Raw genomic sequence first — 23,432 nt, forward strand, 5'->3', positions numbered from 1 at the left:
ACTTGTCTCTCAACAGATATTTGTGCCTTGCAGAGCTGCTTGTGCGGTGAAGATGGCAAAGGACCTCTCAGTAGGAACAGAAGACAAAAACTTAATTGATGCTGATGATACCCACAGTTCTCAGAATACATTCTCCAGTTTGCCTCATGAACATGAAAAGTCTGCCAAAACATCCATAAGTGTTGGAAGTTTTCCTCCAGGGCAGGAAAGCTCAGGTTCTGAAGATACTCATGGGTCCCAAAGCTTTTTGGTCAGTGATAAGACAGAGGAAAAGGATATCTTACTGCATGAGGAATCAAACAAGCCACTTCAGGGAGAAGATGCTATGGCTGTTCATAATTTTGATGGTGAAAGTCTTGACAAGATATCTATGGTCACCTCCAGCACCAATGGAATTAATTTCCCCAGCATAAATGGGACACAAGATTCTCTCCATCCATTAACTATTCCTGATTCTCCTGCTTTATCTGAGAAGTCTAATCCCATTACTCCATTCACACCATCTCCATCCCCAATGGTTGCATTGACATCATGGCTTGGCAGCACAGGAAGTAATGAAGTAATAACTCCATTAGTTGCCACTCCATCCATAAAATCGTCTGTGTCCATGAGTGAATTTGATGCATTTCAAGATTTGAAGTCCAGTTCTCAGCCACTATCTTCCATAAACACGTTTTTATCTGTTAATCCAGAATTTCTTCTTGAAATGGATGATTCTGGTTATGGTGGTGGTCCATGTTCTGCTGGAGCTACTGCTGTTTTAGATTTCATGGGAGAAGTTCTTGCTGATATTGTGACAGAGCAAATGAAAGCAACACAGGTCATAGAAAGCATTTTAGAAACTGTTCCATTGTATGTGGATGCAGAATCTGTGTTGGTTTTTCAAGGTCTATGCCTAAGTAGACTGATGAATTTCCTTGAAAGGCGCCTCTTGCGTGATGACGAGGAAAATGAGAAAAAGCTAGATCGAAGTCGGTGGTCTATAAACTTGGATACATTATGTTGGATGATAGTGGATCGTGTGTACATGGGTGCATTTCGTTGTCCAGGTGGTATATTGGGAACCCTGGAATTCTTACTATCCATGTTACAGTTAGCTAACAAGGATGGACGAATTGAAGAAGCAGCGCCTACAGGAAAAGGTCTTCTATCCATCACAAGAGCAAGCAGGCAACTTGATACATATATCTGTGCACTTCTTAAAAATACGAATCGTATGATAATGTACTGTTTCCTGCCATCATTCTTAGTGACCATTGGGGAAGTTGATCTTCTTTCATGCTTAGGCTTGCAGCTAGAACCTAAGAAGAGTTTATCCTCAAGTCCTTCACAAGAGGAGTCAGGGATTGACATATGTACAGTCTTACAGTTATTAGTTGCTCATAAAAGAATTCTATTCTGTCCCAGCAATATTGATACTGATCTAAATTGTTGTCTTTGTATAAATTTAATCTCTCTTCTGCGTGAACAAAGGCAAAATGTACGCAACATGGCCATGGATGTTTTCAAATATATGCTGGTGCATCGTCGGGCTGCATTAGAGGAATTGCTTGTATCTAAATCAAAGCAAGGACAGAATTTTGATGTCCTTCATGGTGGTTTTGACAAACTATTGACTGGGAGTTCGTCAGTGTTCTTTCAATGGCTTCAGAATTCTGACCATGTGATCAATAAAGTGTTGGAACAATGTGCTACTATTATGTGGGTGCAGTATATTTCTGGATCAGGAAAGTTCCCTGGGGTGAGAATAAAAGGCATGGAGGGTCGTCGTAAGAGAGAGATGGCAAGAAGATCAAGGGATACATCAAAGTTAGACATAAGACACTGGGAACAGGTGAATGAACGGCGTTATGCACTTGAATTGGTTCGTGATGCAATGTCAACTGAGCTGAGAGTTGTTCGCCAAGATAAATATGGTTGGGTTCTTCATGCTGAGAGTGAATGGCAAACTCATCTCCAACAACTAGTACATGAGAGAGGAGTATTCCCAATGCGGAAATCTACCTCATCTGAAGAACCTGAATGGCAGCTTTGTCCCATTGAAGGGCCTTATCGAATGCGCAAAAAACTTGAGCGCTGCAAAATGAAAATTGACACAATTCAGAATGTTCTTGATGAAAACTTTGATTTGGGGGAAGCAGAGCTATCCAAAAGGAAAATTAAGAATGATCTGGATGAAACTGATTCTGGTTCATTTTTTAATCTCTCTTCTGATGGTGAGAAAGAAAAGTGCTTTGATGGTGGTGAGTACATTGAATCATTTTTCAAAGAAACAGACAATACCAAAGAAGGAGACATAACGTCTGCTGTCCTTGGGTTTCATGATGACCGGGCTAGCAGTATAAATGAATCAAGTCTTCACTCTGCCCTTGAGTTTGGTGTCAAGTCCAGTGCTGTTTCTATCCCAATAACAGAGAGCTTTCATGGAAAATCTGATTTTGGTTCTCCAAGGCAGTCCACATCCACTAAAATTGATGAGACAAAAGCTACAGATGATAAATTGGATAAGGAATTGCATGACAATGGTGAATATCTAATTAGACCTTACCTTGAACCTCTTGAAAAGATACGTTTCAGATATAACTGTGAGCGTGTTGTAGGCCTTGACAAGCATGATGGTATATTTCTGATAGGGGAACTTTGTTTGTATGTTATTGAGAATTTCTACATTGATAACTCTGGTTGTATATGTGAAAAGGAATGCGAGGATGAACTTTCTGTGATTGATCAGGCTTTGGGTGTGAAGAAGGATGTTACTGGGAGTTCAGATTTCCAATTAAAGTCACCTTCTTCATGGAATCAAACTGTCAAGGCATGGGTTGGGGGAAGAGCATGGGCATACAATGGTGGTGCTTGGGGAAAGGAGAAAGTGTGTAGTAGTGGTAATCTGCCTCATCCTTGGCGTATGTGGAAGCTCAATAGTGTTCATGAGCTTTTGAAACGTGATTACCAGTTGCGTCCTGTTGCTATTGAGATATTCAGCATGGATGGATGTAATGATCTTCTAGTCTTCCATAAATGGGAGAGAGAGGAAGTGTTCAAAAATTTGATCTCCATGAATCTTCCAAGGAACAGAATGTATGTACATCAAGCTTTCAATTTTGTGGTTCAGTTATTTCTGTTATTCTGTTTCTTTCATGCCTTCGCAATCTTTGATTTTTGGCCCAGATTTTCAGTGTCTAGACTTCTAAATCTGTGAGACTATTTGGCTTCTAGTAACATATTTGCTGTAAATAGTTCATATGCATTTGCTTGTAAGCCATGCTGGTGTTTTTCAGTTTACGTGCTTTTTGATGGCTTGATCTGTGGATATGCGATATATAAATCATGACATTCGATATAAATTGTTTAATTTTTTTGATAGGTAAGAATGGATTATTTTCTATTATATGTAAAAGGTGTGACAGCCTCCATACAGAAAAATACATGTATATGCTTGTAAGTCATAAACAAGATCTACAACTATCTCCACTCAACCTCTATGCACAAAATGTAGTTCTTTCCCAAGTCAACTCAACTACTCCTTGACCCAGCTATATGAGGTTAGCTACATGAATTCTATTCTGCCATTACACTCCAGCCAGTGTCATATCTATTATTAAATTATCCAATCATTTTTCAACACTTCAACCAATCCTTTTTGGCCTACCTTTTGCTCCTCTAGACCCTTCAACTTGCAATAAATCATTTCTTACTAGTGCCACAGATGGTTTTCTGTGTACATAACCAAACCATCTTAGTCTACTTTCCTTCATTTTATCACCCATTGGGGCTATTTATTAAATTCTCATGAATATTCTGATGTTTTTTCCCACCTGCACACCTTAACATTTGCATTTTCTGCTACACTAATTTTTTGGGCATGTTCTTTTTTGAAAGGTAAAACTATAATAGTATTAATGAAGAGGGAGAGTTTCCCTCTGCATTTTTTTATAGGGAAATTTTGTCTGCCTAACACTCCACATAATAATGCTGGCCTTATCAATGTTTTGAAAATCGTAATTGTATCATAAATTTTAAAGGGGTTTGAATCGAATTGTATCGTAAATCGTAAGATTTTTTTTTTTTTTTTTTTTTTTTTCTGACAGTTGTCAAAACCTATAAAAAATACCTAAACATCTCAAAAAATAGAAGAAAAATGATTTTTTTCACTAACTTTCAGCTTATAGATATCATATACATAGTTTTCAAGGTGCCAAGGCGAGGCGAGGCGACAGGGGGCGCCTTGTCACCTAGTCACCTAGGTGGGCACCTAGGTGTCACCTAGGCGATGGATTTTTTATGTAAAAAACATAGATCATAGGGTAGTTCCCTAGGTACCATAACCATATTCCCTTAATAATTATTCATAATTTTCATAAGAAAAGTATAAAGTTCATATTAAAGTATAGAAAATCAACATATACATGAGAAGAAAAAGAAGGAAAAGAAAAAGTAAAAAAATATAAGGGCTGAACCCTTTATTTTTGTTATGGGAAAAAAAGAAAAGAACAAGTATTGGTAGCAGTAGTAATAGAAGAAGAAGAAGAATACATGGAAGAAGAAAATGTGTTGATTAGACAAAATTTTAAGTTCTTCCTTGTTGGTTCAGGTTTTGAAGTCTTTGAGGGTTCAATACAGCATTTAGCAATGCTTGTGTTGATTAAACCCTAACAAATAAGAAAATAATAAAAAGAAATTAGTATATAAGCACACAAAATGATTATTTTGGTTTAATAATGTCTATTTTATAATTATAATCTCAAAAAATAAGGAGCAAAAAAGTATTTTATAATGGAAAGTAAAAAACTGCTTGGCGATTAGGTGAGGCGAGCCTCAAAGGGTGTCTTGTCTCCTAGGCGCCACCTTGACAACTATGACCATATAAATAGGTAATATTAGTGACAATTACACTACTTTTGTACCATAGCAATAGTCATAATTCAATTGTTTTTTGATCAGCAATAGTCATAATTCAATTGATCCTACAGTATAATTAAGGACCATTTTGCTTGGTTATCCTTATCCCCCAAGACTTTTAAAGAAAAAAGAAACATAATGTTCTCTAGTTTCTATTGCTTCAATTGTTAAAATCAAACATGCCTCATAAAAAATATTAACATAAGAGACTACTAGGTTGCATGGAGCCTAAATCCAAGAGAAAAATAATTAAAATTTTAAACTACACATTTCAGTACAATAGTGAGAGACTACAGATAAACATTATATTCAATTAAAGAAATTAAATTCTAAAGTCTAAACTAAGATATCATGATTCATGAACACATTTTTATTTTAAAGTCTAAAATCTAATTACACATTAGGTGCTCTTTTTTCCTGGAAAAGAATACAAAAACAAGGAAAAATAGAAGGGAAAAAATATTGGGGTGGAGCCCCTGTTTTGCATAAAAAAACATAGGAGGAAAATGATAGGGCATAGCGCCTGTTTTGTGTAAAAAATGATGGAAAAAATGAGGAGTGCCTGTTTTGCATCAAGAGAAAAAGAAGGGGAAAATAGTCGTGCAAAAGCCCCCTGTTTTTGTATACAAAAGCATAGGAAAATATGGGAAAGAGACCTTGATTTAAATTAAAGAAAAGGGGGGAAAAATGGTAGGGCAGAACCCTGTTTTTGTGTCGAAAATGATGGAAAAAAATGGGGAAAACCTCCATTTTGCATCAAAACAGGAGAGTGAAAATAGCTGGGCGGAGCCCCTGTTTTTGTGTTAAAAACAATGGAGAAAAATGGTATTTTACATCAGAAAATAGGAGAAAGTTTTTCTGAGAAAAAAGTAAAGAAAGAGGGGAAAATGAAGGGTGGAGTCCCTGTTTTGGCATATAAAGAAAAGTGGAAAATAATAGGGCGGAGCCCTCTTTTCTGTAAAAAAATAAAAAATAAAAGAAATAAATGGGGTAGAGCACCCATTCTTGCATTAAAAGAAGAGGGTTTCAGGTAATAGGGGCTTTAGGAAAGAGGGTTTCAGTTTAGAGGAAATGCTTAATTTGAACAGACTAGCAGCAATTGAAAGGATTTAGCTTTAGAGCTTTCATGCTACACAGCAACAGTCCTGGAGGGGTTTTTCCTCCCACCCAACCTTTTCTTTCAGCATAAAGAGCTTTCATTCCATGGGCTATTGAATTTCCATTTAATATTTATATAAAATGACATAATTGCCCCTTTACATATAATTGAAAGGGGGCTATGACAGTATTTTCATTTTTGAAACCACTCTTTAAATAATCGTACAAATCGCATATAAATTGCGATTTGCGATTTAAATCTACAATTCATACATAAATCGTTCGATGTTTGCAAAAAAATGATTTATTTGTACGATTCATCTCTTTTTATGGATGATTCGATATGAATGATACGATTTTAACATTGGGCCTTATAGCTGTTTTATAATACTTTTATGTTATCCTTATGGTATTCTCCTATCACATGGCACCCTAGATGACCTCCATATGTCTTTCAAACTATATTTCAATAGGCAATATCCTCCATGTCTCCCTTGTTATCATTTATTGAACCAAAATAATGAAGCATGTCATATTGAGATATCTCTTGGTCTCCAATCCTGGTTATACTATGGTTCTCCTTGCATTGCACATATTTTCTTTTAGTTTTACTCATCTTAAACACAATATACATGAACAGCTCTTGCAATGTATATTGAACTTGCTGTAGGAGATGCAGTTTTATCTTGGTGATCTAATATTCTTCTGATTCTATTTCGTTCTCTGTCTTCCTTGCATGTTTTTCTTCTAATACCTTTTTGATTGTGGTACATAAGGTTGTAATATGTTCATAATACCATGTGGAACAGGCTAGACACAACTATTTCAGGGTCATCAAAACAAGAAGGGAATGAGGGAAGTCGTCTTTTCAAGGTTATGGCGAAGTCCTTCTCAAAGAGGTGGCAGAATGGCGAAATTAGCAATTTCCAATACCTCATGTACCTCAACACTCTAGCAGGACGTGGATATAGTGATCTTACACAGTATCCAGTGTTCCCATGGGTTCTTGCAGATTATGCGAGTGAAACTTTGAACTTGGATGATCCCAAAACATTCCGTAAACTTGACAAGCCAATGGGATGCCAAACAGCTGAGGGGGAGGAAGAATTCAAGAAAAGGTTGGCTATAATATATATCCACCATGTTGAGTTGAGCATTTATTAGTTGTTTTACTGGCATTGTGTGAGATCTCCATTTCACATTAACTTATGATGAGACTATCTTAATATTCTTTTGTCTTTTCCTTCTCTATCTTAGATATGAGAGCTGGGATGACCCGGATGTTCCAAAGTTTCACTATGGTTCACATTATTCCAGTGCTGGAATTGTGCTTTTCTATCTTTTGCGTCTTCCACCATTCAGTACAGAGAATCAGAAACTACAAGGAGGTCAGTTTGACCATGCAGACCGTCTTTTTAATAGTGTAAGGGACACATGGCTAAGTGCAGCAGGGAAGGGTAACACATCAGACGTGAAAGAACTGATTCCAGAATTTTTTTACTTGCCAGAATTCCTGGAAAATCAGTTTAATCTTAATTTGGGGGAGAAACAGTCAGGAGAGAAGGTTAGTTCGGCCTGTTAATTCATGATTAAGTTTGACACCTTATTGACATCTCTGCAATGTGCAGTTAAAAAGGCACCATTGCTTACAAAATCCCAACAATTTTTCATTCTCTGAGATTCATATGTTTGCTCAGGTTGGTGATGTTGTATTGCCCCCATGGGCCAAAGGTAGTGCCAGAGAGTTCATCAGGAAGCACCGGCAAGCTTTGGAATCAGATTATGTTTCAGAAAATCTTCATCACTGGATAGACCTTATCTTTGGATATAAGCAGAGAGGGAAGGTGGTTATCTATCCTTTTTTTTCTGTTTAAATCCTTTGTGATTATTATCTTATTAAAAACTAAGTTATATTCCATAGGGCTTCTTGATGCATATAAAAGGAAATATTGAAATGACGGTGAGGATATTTGTTTTCCAGTAGAAAATACTCTTTATAAGTAATCACTACTTCCACTCCCGAAAGAACATTCATTCCTTTAGGTTGCAGTACAAATAAATTTGCACTGATGTAAAACTATGGTAGTACAAATGATTTAGGTATTTATTTATAATTTCTTTATGCAATTTGGATACAAAGTATTTCTTCCATAGTTAATTTAAGTATTTGCATTTTATTATATTCTTCTCCCCAGAAACCAGAAAAACAAACAAAAAACTCCCCACCTTTGACCCAGAAACCCAAAACCGGAAAAAAAAACCTGACCAGCATAGCATACCTCGGTGGCGATCTTTTTCCAGCGGTGGAAATCGTAGCAGGGATCATGTTGTCTTGACGGTGAAGGGTATTTTATCTGAAGTTTTGATGGAGCGTAGAGTCTCTTACAGTAGATCAGGTGGAGGGAAGCGAAGATGGGAAGCCTCCAACTGGTACTGCAGACTAGAGATGGAAGGAAGGGCTAGGTGCAATCTTTCTTACAGTGAAGTGGTGGCTGCGGGAATTTGGCCTGCTCGTGGGGGGTCGGAGGTGAAGTGGGTTAATGGTAAAAGGGTGGTTGCTACGGATCCTCGAGGGGTGAATGTGAGAAGAGTTTTTGAGGAACTGCTTGGTGGGCAGGTTCCGTTGGGGGGAGGAGATTAGGGAGGTAGAGAGGTGGGCAAACAGTTTCTGGAGGGAGGTGGGGGGTGTGAGAGTGAAGAAAATGGCGGATGGACTTTTTCTCTTTATCTGTCTGCCAAGAACTGGTGTGGAATGGGTTCTAAGGCAAGGTCCTTGGCAGTTGGGGAGGAATCCCCTTTTGCTGGACTGGTGGGGGGCGAGTGCGGGATGTCATTACCCTGACCCTTTCGAAGTTGGAGAGGATCTGGAGTCGTGCTGGATTAGGGTTTTCGGCCTTCCACTCTTGCTCTGGTGCCTAAGTGTCATTAGGGCTATAGGGGATGCTTGCGGGGGTTTCATAGAGACGGATGATTCCCTGTTGGAGATTGCGACCTGTGAGTGGGTAAGAATGAAGATCCGCAGGGGGAACCAAATCCCGAACAAGGTTGAAGTGGTGGCGGGGGAAGTGGTCTTCACTATTCAGATCTTGCAAGAAGTTCTGCCGTCTGTTCGAAGATGGAGAGGTGGAGAAGAGCCGTCCTGCGATGTCCAGAAGGAAGACAAGGAGTGTTCAAACTGCTCCAAAACCTTGGTCCTGGAAGATTGTGGCGAAAGTGAGCTCCCCTGTTTTTCTGAAGCAGTGCGATACAAGAAGACTGTGACGGGAGGTGCTTCTCCGGTGGCCGATGATATAGAAGATGACGCAGGTTTGGGGGATCCTTTGAGCCGTCCGATCTTGGCGACTTTGAATGGTCCAGATGGGCTCACCCAGGGTCCAACTGTGAAGGAGATTCGAAATTTAAATCTGGGGGGCAGCGGGCAGGTTTTGGGAGCTGAAGCCATTAAAGACTTAGTTAGAGAGTGTCTTGTTGAGCTCCAGTTGGCACCTAGGGAAGATCCTGTGCCAGTGAGTCATCAGAAGGTCTTCCAGCCTCCCCTAATTGAGTCTCAGGGGGCCCATGATACTTTGGATGAAGATTCTGGGCCTGGAGCACTTTACCCAGCCCAACCGGCTCATCAACCTTTCAACCTAGAAACTGGGCCTGGGCTCAATGATTTTAATGAGCCCAGTCCCCCCTCTGCTAGATGGGAGAATATGTTTCCAGAAGTTACTCTTCCGGTTGGATGTTGTCATCAGGGTGTGGGTACTAGGGAGCCTCGGGATTCTCAGGATCGAAGGGGGATTGCTTCACGTAGGGAGAAGAAGGGTGGAGGGGGAATTTTGGACACCGGCCCAAGGGTTGTGAAGTCTTTGCCGTCCCAATCGATTGCTTTGGAAGACGAGGTTCAGTTAAAAGTCCAACCAGCTTGTGGTGTTGAGAAAGGAAGATGAGCTGTTGGAGGTGGATCCGTTAGTGATGGTGGCTGCAGGTTCTCAAGTGTTAGGTGGTGGTGTCTTGAGAGTGCTGAGTCACAGGTGGAAGGTAGCTCTTTCAGTGTAACTGATAGGGGTGCTGCCTCAGAAGATCAGCAATTTGTTATTGGATCAACTGAATCTGGTAGGGGAGCAGCTTGAAAGTGCTTCTGATTCTTCATGGGTTTCTTCTAAGTTGATGGGATTGGGAAAATTTCTGGGGATCTCGCTAGAAGGTTTGGAAGAGGAAACAATCAAGTACTTGGAGGGGGTAGAGAAAAGAATGCGTCTGGCCAGGGGGAAAGCTGCAGTAAAACAGGGGGGTAATAAATCTAAAAGAAGTAGGGAATTGCTACGTTTGACGTGGAACCTCAAAGATAAAGCAGGCAGTAGTGAGGGGAGTTTGAGGGGTGGGGGGGGGGGGGAGAAAGGCTTAAGTGCCAAGTGTTCTGTTGTTTTTAGTTTGTTTATGGAGCTCAAGATATTATCTTGGAATTTTAAGGGGTTGGGGTCGGGGAGAAGGAGGCTTGTAGTATGTGATTCTCTGAAAAATTCAGGCTTGGAGAAAGGCTTAAGTGCCAAGTGTTCTGTTGTTTTTAGTTTGTTTATGGAGCTCAAGATATTATATTGGAATTTTAAGGGGTTGGGGTCAGGGAGAAGGAGGCTTGTAGTATGTGATTCTCTGAAAAATTCAGGTTCATAAGTGGTTTTGGTTCAAGAAATTAAATTGAAAACTATGGAGGCTGCAGTGGTTAGAAGTATCTGGGGGGAGGGAGAGGTTAGGTGGAGGTTAAAGCCGGTAGCTGGTAGTGCAGGGGGGTTACTGAGTATGTGGGACCCGACAGTTTGCAGCTTGATTTCTCATCAGATTGGAAACTTTTCAATTTCCCTTGTCTTGAAACTTGTAGATGGTAATGTGTGTCAAATTACTAATGTGTATGGCCCTAATGACTGAAGCTGGAGGGAGGAGTTTTGGGAGGAATTGGCGGTAGCTGGGGGAAGTCTTGCTGTTCCTTGGGTCATTGGTGGGGACTTTAATGTCACTCTTTCTGAGGATGAGAGAAGCTCGAGTGGGAGAAGATCGAGGGATATGGTGCAATTTGCTGATTTTATCAACAGATTTGAACTTCAAGATTTACCCCTTCATGGCAACAGGTTTACTTGGACCAACAATCAAGACCTTCCTACTCTATTGGGACTTGATAGGTTTCTGGTTACTTCTAATTGGGAAGATATTTTCCCGGAGTTGAAGCAGATTGCCCTTCCAAGACCAGTGTCAGACCATATTCCTATTCAGCTGGCTTGTGGTGTTAGAGTGAGAGCAAAAGTTCCTTTCAAATTAGGGAATGCTTGGTTTGAGGACGATTCTCCTATTCCTTTGCTGAAGTCTGTTTGGGAGGATCTGCAGGTGGGGGGGGGGTACTAGTTCATTCATCTTAGCAAAGAAATTGGAGGCCATTAAAGCAAGACTAAAGATTTGGAAATTGGAGAAAAGTTTGAGTCTAGATACTGAGAAGAAGGCTCTCTTGAGTACCATAAAGGGGATTGACACAGTTGAAGAATTAGGCCCTATTGCTGAGGAGCTTAGATTAAAAAGATTCCAGGCTAAGTTGAAGTTTGACAAATTGGTAGTGATAGAAGAAATTAAATGGAGGCAAAGAGCCAAAGTAGCTTGGCTGAAAGAGGGGGATAGGAATACACATTATTTCCACAAAATGGCAAATGCCAAAGCTAGAGCTCCTGTAATTACCAAGTTGGAGGAGAGGGCAGGGTGGGTATCACTGAGACTGATATGAAGCTTGTGGCAACTAGCTTTTACAAGAAGCTGTATAAGGAATCTTGGTCCTTCAGACCTTTTCCTAGATCCCTTTCTTTTAACCAGTTGAGTGACGAGCAGTCTTCATTCATTGAGAGACCTTTTTCTGAGGAGGAAATTAAAGAAGCTATCAAGTTGTTGGCTGATGAGAAGTCTCTAGGGCCAGATGGTCTTACAAATCTTTTCTACATTAAATGCTGGGATGTGGTGAGACAAGATATCTTGAATGTTTTCCAGGACTTTTTGGAGAGGGGTTCATTGCAGAAGTCTGAACACTACCTTTATTACCCTCATTCCAAAGATTGAGGGTGTAGTGAATATTAAGGATTTCAGGCCGATCAGTCTGCTGCATAGCTTCTACAAAATCCTAGCTAAAGTTCTTGCTGAAAGATTGAAAGCAGTTCTTGGTAGTGTTATCTTAAATAACCAAATTACTTTTATTCTGAGTAGGCAGATGCTAGATTCAGTTCTTATTGCAAATGAACACATTCATTCCAGGAAAAAAGAAGGTCCGGGTTTGATTTGTAAACTTGATATTGAGAAGGCCTATGATCATGTTAATCGGAGATGTGTAGACATTGTGCTTCTTCAGATGAATTTTGGTTAGAAATGGAGGAATTGGATTAAAGTCTGTATTTCTTCCCCAAATGTCTCAATCTTGGTAAATGGACAGTTTGCAGGTTTCTTTGATAATTCCAGGGGTCTTAGGCAGGGAGACCCTCTATCTCCCCTCCTATTTTTATGTGTTATGGAGATCCTCACTTTTTTCTGTAAGAAGGCTGCTGTGTTAGGAGAATGGGAAGGTTTTGCAATGGTGCCAGGGGGAGAGAAAGTGAATATTCTTCAATTTGCAGATGATACATTATGTTTTGTGGAGGCGTCCCCCTCTCAGGCCGAGTTAATCCTTGGGATTCTCTCTTGGTTTGAAGTGATTACAGGTCTGAAAGTTAATTGGAATAAGAGCCAAATTATTCCAGTTGGACAGGTATCCAATTTAGCTGAGTGTGTTGGTATTCTGGCTTGTCAGATTGCATCCCTTCCAGTCAAATATTTGGGTCTCCCGCTTGGGGTGAGTGGTGGTTCCTCTGCTATCTGGGACCCAATTATTGAGAAATTGGAAAGGAAGTTGGCTTCTTGGAAGGCTAAATATCTATCTTATGGGGGGAGGGTGACTCTAATTAAGAGTACTCTAATTAAGAGTATCTACTTTCTATCTTTGTTTTCCATTCCTAGGAAGGTTGCAAATCAGATTGAAAAGCTTCAAAGGAATTTTCTTTGGAGAGGTTGGGAGGAGGAGAAAAAAGTGCACTTGGTGAGTTGGGATCAAGTCTGTCTCCCCAAATTTGAAGGGGGGTTAGGTATAAGGAAGCTGAAACAATTTAACTCTGCCCTTCTATGTAAATGGATTTGGAGATTTTCTGTAGAATCTGATTCTTGGTGGAGGTCTCTTATTGCCAGCAAATATGGTGTGAGTTGGGGAAATTGGAGAACTAGGGATCCCCCTCCTAACTGGGGTATCTCTTTGTGGAAAGGGATAATGAAGCATTTTCCAGATCTGGCCAGGGGGATCTCAATCAGGGCTGGTAATGGTAATAGGGTCAAATTCTGGAAGGACTCTTGGTGTACTGATGCTCCTCTTGCTGAGTCCTTCCCACTCCTTTTCCAGTGTGCTTCAGACCAAGAGGCTTCTTCAGTTGCTGAGTGCTATAGTACTTCTGGTGGTTCAGTTCTTTGGACTCCCTCTTTCCGAAGAAATCTCTTTGATTGGGAGGTGGATGAGGAATTGAATCTCCTGACCTGTCTCCAGTTTCAAGAGTTGGATTATAGCTCGGAGGATAAGCAGCTTTGGAAGTGGAATTCTGATGGGATGTTTTCAGTTAAATCTTTGGCTGCTATGCTTTGTAGGAGGGGTGCTCCTGATTTCCCAGTTCAGCAAGTGTGGAATCCCATTAGTCCGACTAAAGCCAGTTTCCTGGTTTGGACTATGGCTCTTAACAAATGCCTTTCCAAGGAGAACCTTGTGAGCAGGGGAATTCAGATTTCGGACTTATCTTGCAGCTTTTGTGGGTGCAGTGCTGAATCTACTGATCATTTGTGTATTCACTGCCCATTCTCTGCTCAGCTGTGGAACCACTTCCTCAGCTCCTTGAATGTTTGTTGGGTGATGCCGAGGTTGGTAAAAGAGCTGTTATGCGGCTGGCATATTGTGGGCTTGAGCAAGAAAAAGAAGACTTTATGGAAGATGATTCCAAGTGCTGTAATTTGGTGTATCTGGACCGAGAGGAATAGAAGGGTGTTCAGTAATAAGTTTCCAAGTCTGGAGGACTTAACTCAGAAGTTAGTGGGCAAGCTGATTTTTTGGTTGTCTGTGGCAGCAGATTTTAGAAACTGTAATGTGTCAGATGTACTTTTTTCTTTGTCTTGATGGCATATGTAATTGCTGAATAGATCAGTCTGCCTGTTCAGGGACTGATCTCAGCCTCTGGTGTGTATTTCTTTCTCAATAAATATTACTTTACCTTTTCCAAAAAAAAATTCTGATTTATTTTTGTTTCAAATTTATCTTATTTTGTTTGATTGCAGTATAAATAAAGTAAAATAAGATCTGAAACAGAATGAAGTAAAACTCAAAACAAAATTAAACCAGAATTTGAATTCTTTTCATGTGCACTCTCGTGCATTTGTACTAGTGGAAATAAGATTACACTGCAACCAAATGCAGTCTTAACTTTTCAGACTTAATTTGTCCAATCTAGTCAAGGCGGCTGGGTAGTGCCTAGCTCTTATGACCTCCCAAGTCAGGGCATGGTCTAGGTGATCCCTAGATGGTAGAAAAATTATATACTCAACAATACAAGTTAGCAAACTTCATAGCATTTGGCAATCATGTGTCAAATTAGATTTGGTGCACGTAAACAACTTAATGTTTATGCTATCAAAGATAAACCCGATATACTCAAGTTAATCCCTTTCTCACTATGCAGGGGACTAATGGTTATATTACTTGCATTAGATTTATGTGCTAGGAATTTTTTAGGGTGTATTTTCAACTGATTTCCGTCCTTGATGTTTTCTGAGACGCTGGTTCTTGTCTGAGAGCAGCCACTTTGTGCAAATAAGATGCCAAAGGCTAGGTTGTTTCCAGTCCATCCCTCCCAAGACCCTAGATAGGTGGGACCAACATTGGGTGATGACCTTTTTATCCAATGTTATCAAGATTCCAATTTGAGCCTATGCAGTAAACCAAATTGGGTTTCTTGGATTCTTTTTAGGTGGCCGCTGAATTGCCTAGGAGGTCACCTGGTGACTTGGGCGATTGGGGAATACTATAATGTGTATGTAATATCCTGAAATAAATAATGTGTTGGGGCTGTTTTCGGGTCCCATTGGAATTGGAAATTCCACTACAGCTGAACTGAAGGCAATGATATATGGGATACAAAAAGCTAAGGAGATGGGGGTGGAAAAGCTGGTTGTGGAAGGGGATTCCAAAGTAATCATCAGTTGGCTAAAACAACACGACAGCACACCCTGGCTATTCAGAAATGACATCAAGAGGATTAAAAACCTATCCAAGGACATGCGGCTGTCAACTCGGTGGACTCCTAGAGCAGCAAATGGATTTGCAGACCATCTAGCCAAACAAGGATCACTGTTTCTGGGTTCAACTGTAAGAGTGAAAAATCAACTTAATAGTGGATACAGTACATTGTAGTGGGGTAGCCGAGGCTACTCATAAACTGTAACCCTTGTAATTTCTATTTTCATCAATGGAATTTCTTTTTATTGATAAAAAAACAACTATTTATATAACTTGTATAAAGAAAAATGAAATAGATTAATTATACATGCTTACTATTAGACCTGTTCACAGGTCAGGTTGGGCTTTGCCTCTGTATCAACAAAGCATGTTCAGGCCCAAGCCCAGCCCAACCATCGGGCCTAGATCTTCAGCCCAAGCCCAGCCCTCATGTAAAAGCCTGAAGCCCGGCCTGAAAGTGAGGTAAGAAGATATTTCATTTTTTTACTCAACAACAAAACTAATTTATATTAAATGACCTTAAAATTCACAAATAGTGAAGATCTTTTTTTTTTTCTTTAAAGATAAAATAAAAATTTTATCTTCTGTTTTTTATAAATACTGAAGATCTCACTATGGCATGAGAAAAGAGAAGAGGAACAAAGAAAATATATATGTATATATATTATATATATTATGTATATATTATATTTTTGTATTATAGAAAATATTATCAGGCCGGGCTCGGGCTTAGGCCAGGCTTTTTTGATAAAGCCTGATCCTGAGTCTGTGGGCCTAAAATCACATCCAAGCCCGTCAAAGAATGGGCCAGGTCGGCCCTTTGGGCTACCCGGCCCATGAACAGGTATACTTACACGTATCATTGATAAGCATTTGACTGTCTAGAACTGCTAGGTTTCTTAAGCCCTACCAAAAAGGAGGGATTTTTTTTGGAATCCAGAAGTAGCCCCAATTAGGACTGTCAACAGTCTGAAAGTCTGACACCTGATCTGCGATCCAAATCAATTATTTTGGATTTGTACATAAATGGTGTACATATATATATATATATGTCTGTGTGTGTGTGTGTGTGTGTGTGTGTGTGATTAGTGAATTAATTACTATGTATTTATATAAATTTATCACGTATGTATAAAACAAAAAATGGTTTAGGTCGTCTCTGGCTGGTTATAGCAGACTTGAGATTGATTCCCACCTTCACCTGGGTTGGGAGGGGCTATGGATATGAGGGACAGGCTACCCCCCATTGTGTAGCCCTATGAAGCCAAAATAACAAAAAAAAGAAAAAGTCATCATCATCCATGCCTTATCCCAACTGTATGGGGTTGGCTACATGAGTCCTGTTTTGCCAATCCATTCTATTTAAAGCAATATCCACTGTTAAAAAGTAAAAAAAAAAGGTGAAATGGACTCAGATTAAACCGGAGGATTTGATAGGATCAATCTGATCTATGATCCCTCTAGATCCAATAGGATTTTAGATTGGATTTGGGTATAAGATTTTCATAGTCAGGTCGTACTCTGATGTTGCTGGATCTAATCTGAATCCAACCTGATTAGAGCCCTAGCCCCAAGAGGATGTGGTAAGGTGGTAAAAGGTTGACTGAGATAGTTAGGTCGTGTGTTTCCAAGACAAATAACTGCATCATTGAGAGTTACTTGTTGGTAATTATCCAAGAACATAAGGTGAAGACTTGAGGACCTGTCATTGATAGAAGGTCAAGCCCTTCTGTAAATTGAAAGCAAGAATAGGATTAATGCACCCAACATATTGACAATTGAGATAGGACTTGGTTGAGTTGAGTTGACACTTTAATATCAAATAATACATAGAAATGTGCTCGACATAACTAGTTCTTAGATATTGGAGAGTATCAACTCCAAGGCATGAAAGAAAGATCATTAAAAAATTATTTTATAGGTTTGGTCACAAAATATTAATTGCAGGAGGACCATAACATAGTTCCACATGGTTGTATCTGATTAATTTCTCATAAACCAGAAGTGGGGATAATAATCAAATCTAACTATGTTAACCATTAATTCTTAGTTGTTTTGAACTATTCCTAGTGATTATGACTCTTTGCTTGCACATAAATTGAAGGAAAGTGAACTTTTCCTGGAAAGTGCTATTTTTGGGTATTTAGCTGCATTTAAAAGGGCCAAGGAATACATACATGTTTTCAATAAAAGTTGGTAGTAATTGTAGGAAACCGACATTGTTTTAGTTTTCCACTTTACATTTTCCAAAAGTAGGGTTTGTTTTCTATTATTAAATCTCATGGGACCCATATATTTCTCAACCACTCAGATTTATTTTCTAAATTAATCCAAACACTAGGAAATTCTGGAAGGTTATTCATTTTCCTATTGAATATTATTTTTCTATGGAATTTTCTTCATTTTATGTGCAACCAATACAGACCAGGGGACATTTCAAAAACATGAGGTAACTTGGGTGGCTTGGAAATTCTGAAGGTCTGGGTTTAGGCCTAGGATCACCCATTTTTGGCACATCAATTGGTATACCTTTTCTTTCTCTTGCAAATTCTATATTCAACCTTGATGTCTTGTTTTTCCTTCTTTTTCTTTCATTAATTTTACATTGAATATGTACTTCCTATACTTTCTGCCAGCCTTTCATTTTGTTCTGATACTCCTTGTTATTTAATCATCTTGGTTACCATGTTCTACCATCTTTTTATGTTTCGCAGGCAGCTGAAGATGCTGTGAATGTTTTCTATCATTATACATATGAAGGGAGTGTCGACATAGACTCTGTTACAGACCCTGGTATGAAAGCTTCCATACTTGCACAGATTAATCATTTTGGGCAGACACCAAAGCAGTTGTTCCTGAAACCCCATGTGAAACGACGGACTGATAGGAAGCTCCCTCCTCATCCACTCCGACACTGTAACCATCTTGTTCCAAATGAAGTGCGCAAGAATTCATCTTCAATAACGCAGATTGTCATGTTCCATGAAAAGATCCTTGTGGCTGGGGCAAATAGCTTACTTAAACCCAGAACTTTCACCAAGTATGTTGCATGGGGTTTCCCTGATCGTAGCTTGAGATTTATAAGCTATGATCAAGACAAACTCCTCTCTACACATGAGAATCTTCATGGGGGCAACCAGATTCAATGTGCAGGAGCCAGTCATGATGGCCAAATATTGGTTACTGGTGCTGATGATGGGTTGGTATGTGTTTGGAGAATTAGCAAGGATGGACCCCGTAGCCTGCAACGCTTGCTTTTGGAACGTGCACTTTGTGCTCATACAGCCAAGGTCACATGCATGCATGTAAGCCAGCCTTATATGCTGATTGTGAGTGGTTCAGATGATTGTACTGTCATTTTGTGGGATCTCAGCAACTTGGTTTTTGTAAGGCAGCTATCTGAATTCCCTGCACCAATTTCGGCCCTCTATGTGAATGACCTGACAGGAGAGATTGTAGCAGCAGCAGGAGTTATGCTTTCTGTATGGAGCATAAATGGTGACTGCCTTGCAGTGGTCAATACTTCCCAACTTCCATCTGATTTCATTGTCTCAGTGACAAGTGCAACGTTCTCAGATTGGTTGGATACAAACTGGTATGTAACTGGTCATCAGAGTGGTGCTGTCAAGGTATGGCACATGGTACATTGTTCTGAAGAGGCTAGCAGTCAAAGCAAGGCAGCCACCAATTGGATGGGAGTGTTGGGGCTGGGTGGCAAGGCGCCTGAGTATAAGTTGGTCCTTCACAAGGTGCTCAAGTCTCATAAATTTCCTGTCACTGCTCTTCATCTTACAAGTGACCAAAAGCAGTTGTTGAGCGGGGATTCTGATGGACACCTCCTATCTTGGACTCTTCCAGTGGAGAGCTTGAGAGCTTCCATTAATCAGGGGTGATAGGGTTAGCGAAACCCAGTTGGTAACTCCAGATTTTGTTATAATTGAGATAACTATCGATTCTTTATGCATAACTGTGATTGGGGTTTGTCCTTGTCGAGGAATTCTATATATACAGGGAAGCAAAAACAGGACACCAGGGCTGGCGTGGAAAAAAGAGTTGAGAACATCTGAACATGGTGACAAGGATGACAAACCTCCCTTTGAGTTTGGACACTTTCTGAAAATAGACAAGCATCAAAGGGGCATGTGATGAACACCATGGTTTAGCTTTCTGGATGAGATGGTAAGAGGGGCATGTTTTGGTGTACTTTATTGGTCAGGGTTATGGCTTCATCTGCTGACACATCAAGCTACAGGTTTTGGTGTAAATAGGTGGTGACTAACATGTTGTATAGTGTGATGAACGCTTGCTGGACGGTTGTTTCTGGCAAAATGTCCGGCAGAGGTTCATGCGATGAACAATAGCTGATCGAGTGCTTTCTGTCTAAATCTTTTCATTTGGTGTAACCACTCTGCAGTGGAATGTCTACTTCTCTCTTTTCATACGGACACTACACTCGTGCACACAGGTAGTGTTACTGTTAGATGATGGTAACGTAGGTTACCACCAACCCAAGTCTGATACACAGATACGGTCGTTTGTTTTGTATCTCTGGATTTCGGATTTCTTAGCTGCTGACGATTATCTCCATTGTTGAAGATCTCGAACGGTGGATTGACATAGAGTTGATAAAAGGCATTTGGGATTTTGAAAAAAAAAATTAATGTAACGTGCTATACATTACATGTGAACCAGAACCAATCCACTGACGGATGTCTGACATCACCCCACAAGGGATGTCAGGGCAAATTTCAGAAAGATAGGGTATGAGAGTAACTGTGAAATATATTTTTATCCTAAAATAAACTAAAAGTAGAAAAACCTGACACGTTGACCATAAGATTGCTCATCAATAGTCGCATTTTCATAGCGAAAGGAGATTAAAGAACAACCACAACACCTTAAAAATGTATAGATGAATTCACAAAGAGGTATATAAGCAATTCATCCTTAATTTTAAAACAGAAGAATCTAATAAGAAGGGGTTGTTTGGACCACATTGTCACAACCAAATCCTTAGATCATGCTACCAGCATGCCAATCAAGTGTTTTCGTGTTTGTCTTGGATGAGCAATATATGTATTTTGTATGTAGGGGATAATATTATAATTATTAGTTTTATTTTTCATAATATTGACGTATCCTTTTGTCAGAATTCCACAAGCTTAATCATCTTTTTAGGGGGGAGGTAGGTAGTCCAAAGGGAACCAAAAGAGCAAAAATTAAGAATGGGAGCCCTTTGATACGTGCCTAGTTTTTGTGTCATCTTGTTGTTTTATCTTGTGTTGTTGCTTAGTCACATGGGCTTACTCGATGCATTCGAGTACTGTACGGGGTCTCAACATTTATCGTTTGGCATTAGAGAAGGATCTCCTTAAGACCCTTGGGCTTTGTCGATCAACCCTCAACTAGCATGACACAATGAAAAGCAACCACGGCATCGTCAAGACACTGCATGGGTTGTCTAAAGCCCACAACACCAATGAGGCATCAAATGATGAACCCTCCAAAATTCAAGCCTCGAAGGGCTGCACAACTAAAACAAGAAAGAGGGATAAATCAGTCGATGAAGTAGCAAGTATGGGGATGCCTGTTTTATGCTGCAAGGCGATCATAGGTGAGACATGGGACTGAGTTGAAGAACTTCACTTCGACATGGAGACTATTGAAGAACTTCACTTCAAAATTGGCCCTTGCCAAAGTAGCCTTCAAGGCATGATGAACAAGTTCCAAGTACGGTTGGATGAGAACAAGTTCCAAGTACGGTTGGATGAGATGAGGGGTGAGTTCACTTGTAAAAAGGGCAATGACAAACTCTACCAGCACCTTGTCGATTCCGACTCTTGCACCTGTTAAGATATGATGACCAACACCATTATTGGGTGCTTGGGATGCACGAGAGCTTGACAATTTGAACAATATTTCTCTTCCATTGGAATCCATGATGAACAGATTCAAGTATATACGACTACCATGTATTTAAATGATATTGCAATGTTATGGTGGCATAGGTGTTGTCAGGAATGGAAATGGGGCGGGGTGGGACCGGGTTTGCCCCTTCTTTGCCCCGTATTCAACCTCGAATTCAAATTCCCCGCCCTGAACCCCAACGAGTCTAAAATTCCTAGCCAATCCTCATCCTCGACTTTGCCCCTTCTTGATCATTCTTACTTGTATACTTATTAATTTATTTATTTTTTATTTTTTTGAAATCTACCTAGAACTATTTTATATTATGTAATATAATATAATACATAATAATATATATTAGATTATTAGCATATATTAATAATTATATATTATGTTTTATAATATAGTCAGGGTGGGGTGGACAAATACCATCCCCACCCTGTCCCCGACCCTAGAGTTTCGGGTTTTCCCCAAACCTACAACGAACCCCAATTAGTGGTAAAAACCCACCCCAATCGGGGTGGGGCAGGGCGGGGCCCCATGGGGACAGGTGAAATTGCCATTTCTAGGTGTTGTCAGGACATTGAGCACGACACACGCACCCTCAACACCTAGGTCGATTTCAAGTGAGAGACCAAACGATAATTTTACCATGAGAACATTAAGTACCTTGCGTGGAGGAAGATGAAGAACCTTGGACGCAAGGACTCGTTGCACAACTACATCCGAGAATTCTTGGCCTTAACGCTTGAGATCTCTAATATTTCAAGTGAGGGTTTCTTGCTTAACTTTATGGATGGTTTCAAACCTTGGGCTGATTTTGAAGTACAACAACGAGGGGTGAAAGACCTAGCAATAGCCATGGCTGTGGCCAAGCAACTTGTTAATGCAAAGAAGCTTGATGAAGACCACTAGCCAACTAGCCCACGTACCAATAGCTTGAGTTGGGGTAACCTACAATTGACTTCTTCTTGGGAAAAACAATTGTACCCCAACAATCCAATCAATCAACAACAAGGAGCTAGGGGTGTAAACAGATCGAATTCGAATTGAATAAGACAATATTCGAATTTGAATCTAATTAGAAAATTCGATATCTGACGGATATTGAAAATTAATATTTGAATTTGAATTTGATTAAACATTTGAATATTCGATAATTATTTTAGGTAATTAATAAATATATAAAATAAATATTTTATTTATATAAAGTATATAAATATATAAATTATTTATATAATTTAATTGTTATATATATTTATATAAATTATATAAAAATATTTAAATATTTTATATATTATCTATAAGAATTAAATAATCGATCGAATTCATATATTTATCGAATCAAATTGGGTCATATCCGAATTCGAATCCAATTAGCTATTCGATATGAATAGGATATCCGAATTTGACCGATTAGATATTTGAATTATTTGAATTTGATTTGATTATGTTGAATCTCGAATTTGAAATCGGATTTTCTAATACCGTTGACACTCCCCCTACAAAACTCCCAAAATTACAAGTACACCAAGAGACCCACAACACCTCCTTCGCCTTGCTTCATTTGCAACGAAATGCATTGGACCAGTAAATGTCCGATGTATAAGAAAATCAATGCCCTCATCTTCAAACTTAGTGTTAAAGAAGAGAGTGATGAGGACAAACCCGCACAAGTGCCAAGGGTAGGTGACTTACAACTTATAAATTCCATGGTCAAGAAAGATGCCACATCTAAGCAGCCCAACAAGGCCCACAAGGGGCTGAAATATGTAGACATCACCCTTAGTAGGAGGTTGACTCAAGCCCCGATAGATACTAGTAAAACTCACAACTTCATCTCCCTTGTCAAGGCAAGGTGACTTGGCTTGACCACCACCAAACAATCAAGTTGGATCAAGGCCATCAACTCAGAGCCCAAGGTAGTGGAAGGAATGGCTCGAAGAGTAGAGCTCCAAGTTGTCCTTGGAATGGAGTTTTTGACACAAGTGGAAGCATCCCTCATGCCATAGATTGATAGCTTACTCATCTTGGATGAGCAATCCCCTTGCATGATCCCAGTGACAACTACAGTCAAGATACATGAAAAGCAACTTTCAGCCATATAGTTGTATTAGGAAGGAGCCACCCATAGAGTTAGCGTTACACCAACAACAAAGAAGATCCCCACTCAAACATCTCACACTAGCACAAGGACAGATCGGGAAGTCAACATGAA

The 23,432-nt window shown here is 39.7% G+C and overlaps 1 protein-coding gene across 3 annotated transcripts in view; it reads left to right on the plus strand.

The window, feature by feature from the left end:
* LOC104606481 (protein SPIRRIG-like) overlaps positions 1-19,980 on the plus strand; it is a 37,659-nt gene extending 17,679 nt beyond the window's left edge. Inside the window, exons 15-20 of one of the 3 annotated variants that reach the window (XM_010271711.3) lie at positions 34-3,078; positions 6,807-7,115; positions 7,255-7,385; positions 7,506-7,561; positions 7,695-7,841; positions 18,022-19,980. In XM_010271711.3, the coding sequence (XP_010270013.1) occupies positions 34-3,078; positions 6,807-7,115; positions 7,255-7,385; positions 7,506-7,561; positions 7,695-7,841; positions 18,022-19,200 (4,867 nt within the window). In that variant the 3' untranslated portion in view covers positions 19,201-19,980. Of the gene's footprint in view, positions 1-33; positions 3,079-6,806; positions 7,116-7,254; positions 7,562-7,694; positions 7,842-15,640; positions 15,805-18,021 lie in introns of those variants that run through there. The other 2 variants (XM_010271710.3, XM_088889523.1) reach the window with 2 other exon arrangements.
* The last annotated feature ends 3,452 nt before the right edge of the window (positions 19,981-23,432 follow it).

This window comes from Nelumbo nucifera, chromosome 6 (assembly GCF_055504915.1).
Source record: "Nelumbo nucifera cultivar China Antique chromosome 6, China Antique-T2T, whole genome shotgun sequence".
Classification (NCBI taxonomy): domain Eukaryota; kingdom Viridiplantae; phylum Streptophyta; class Magnoliopsida; order Proteales; family Nelumbonaceae; genus Nelumbo; species Nelumbo nucifera.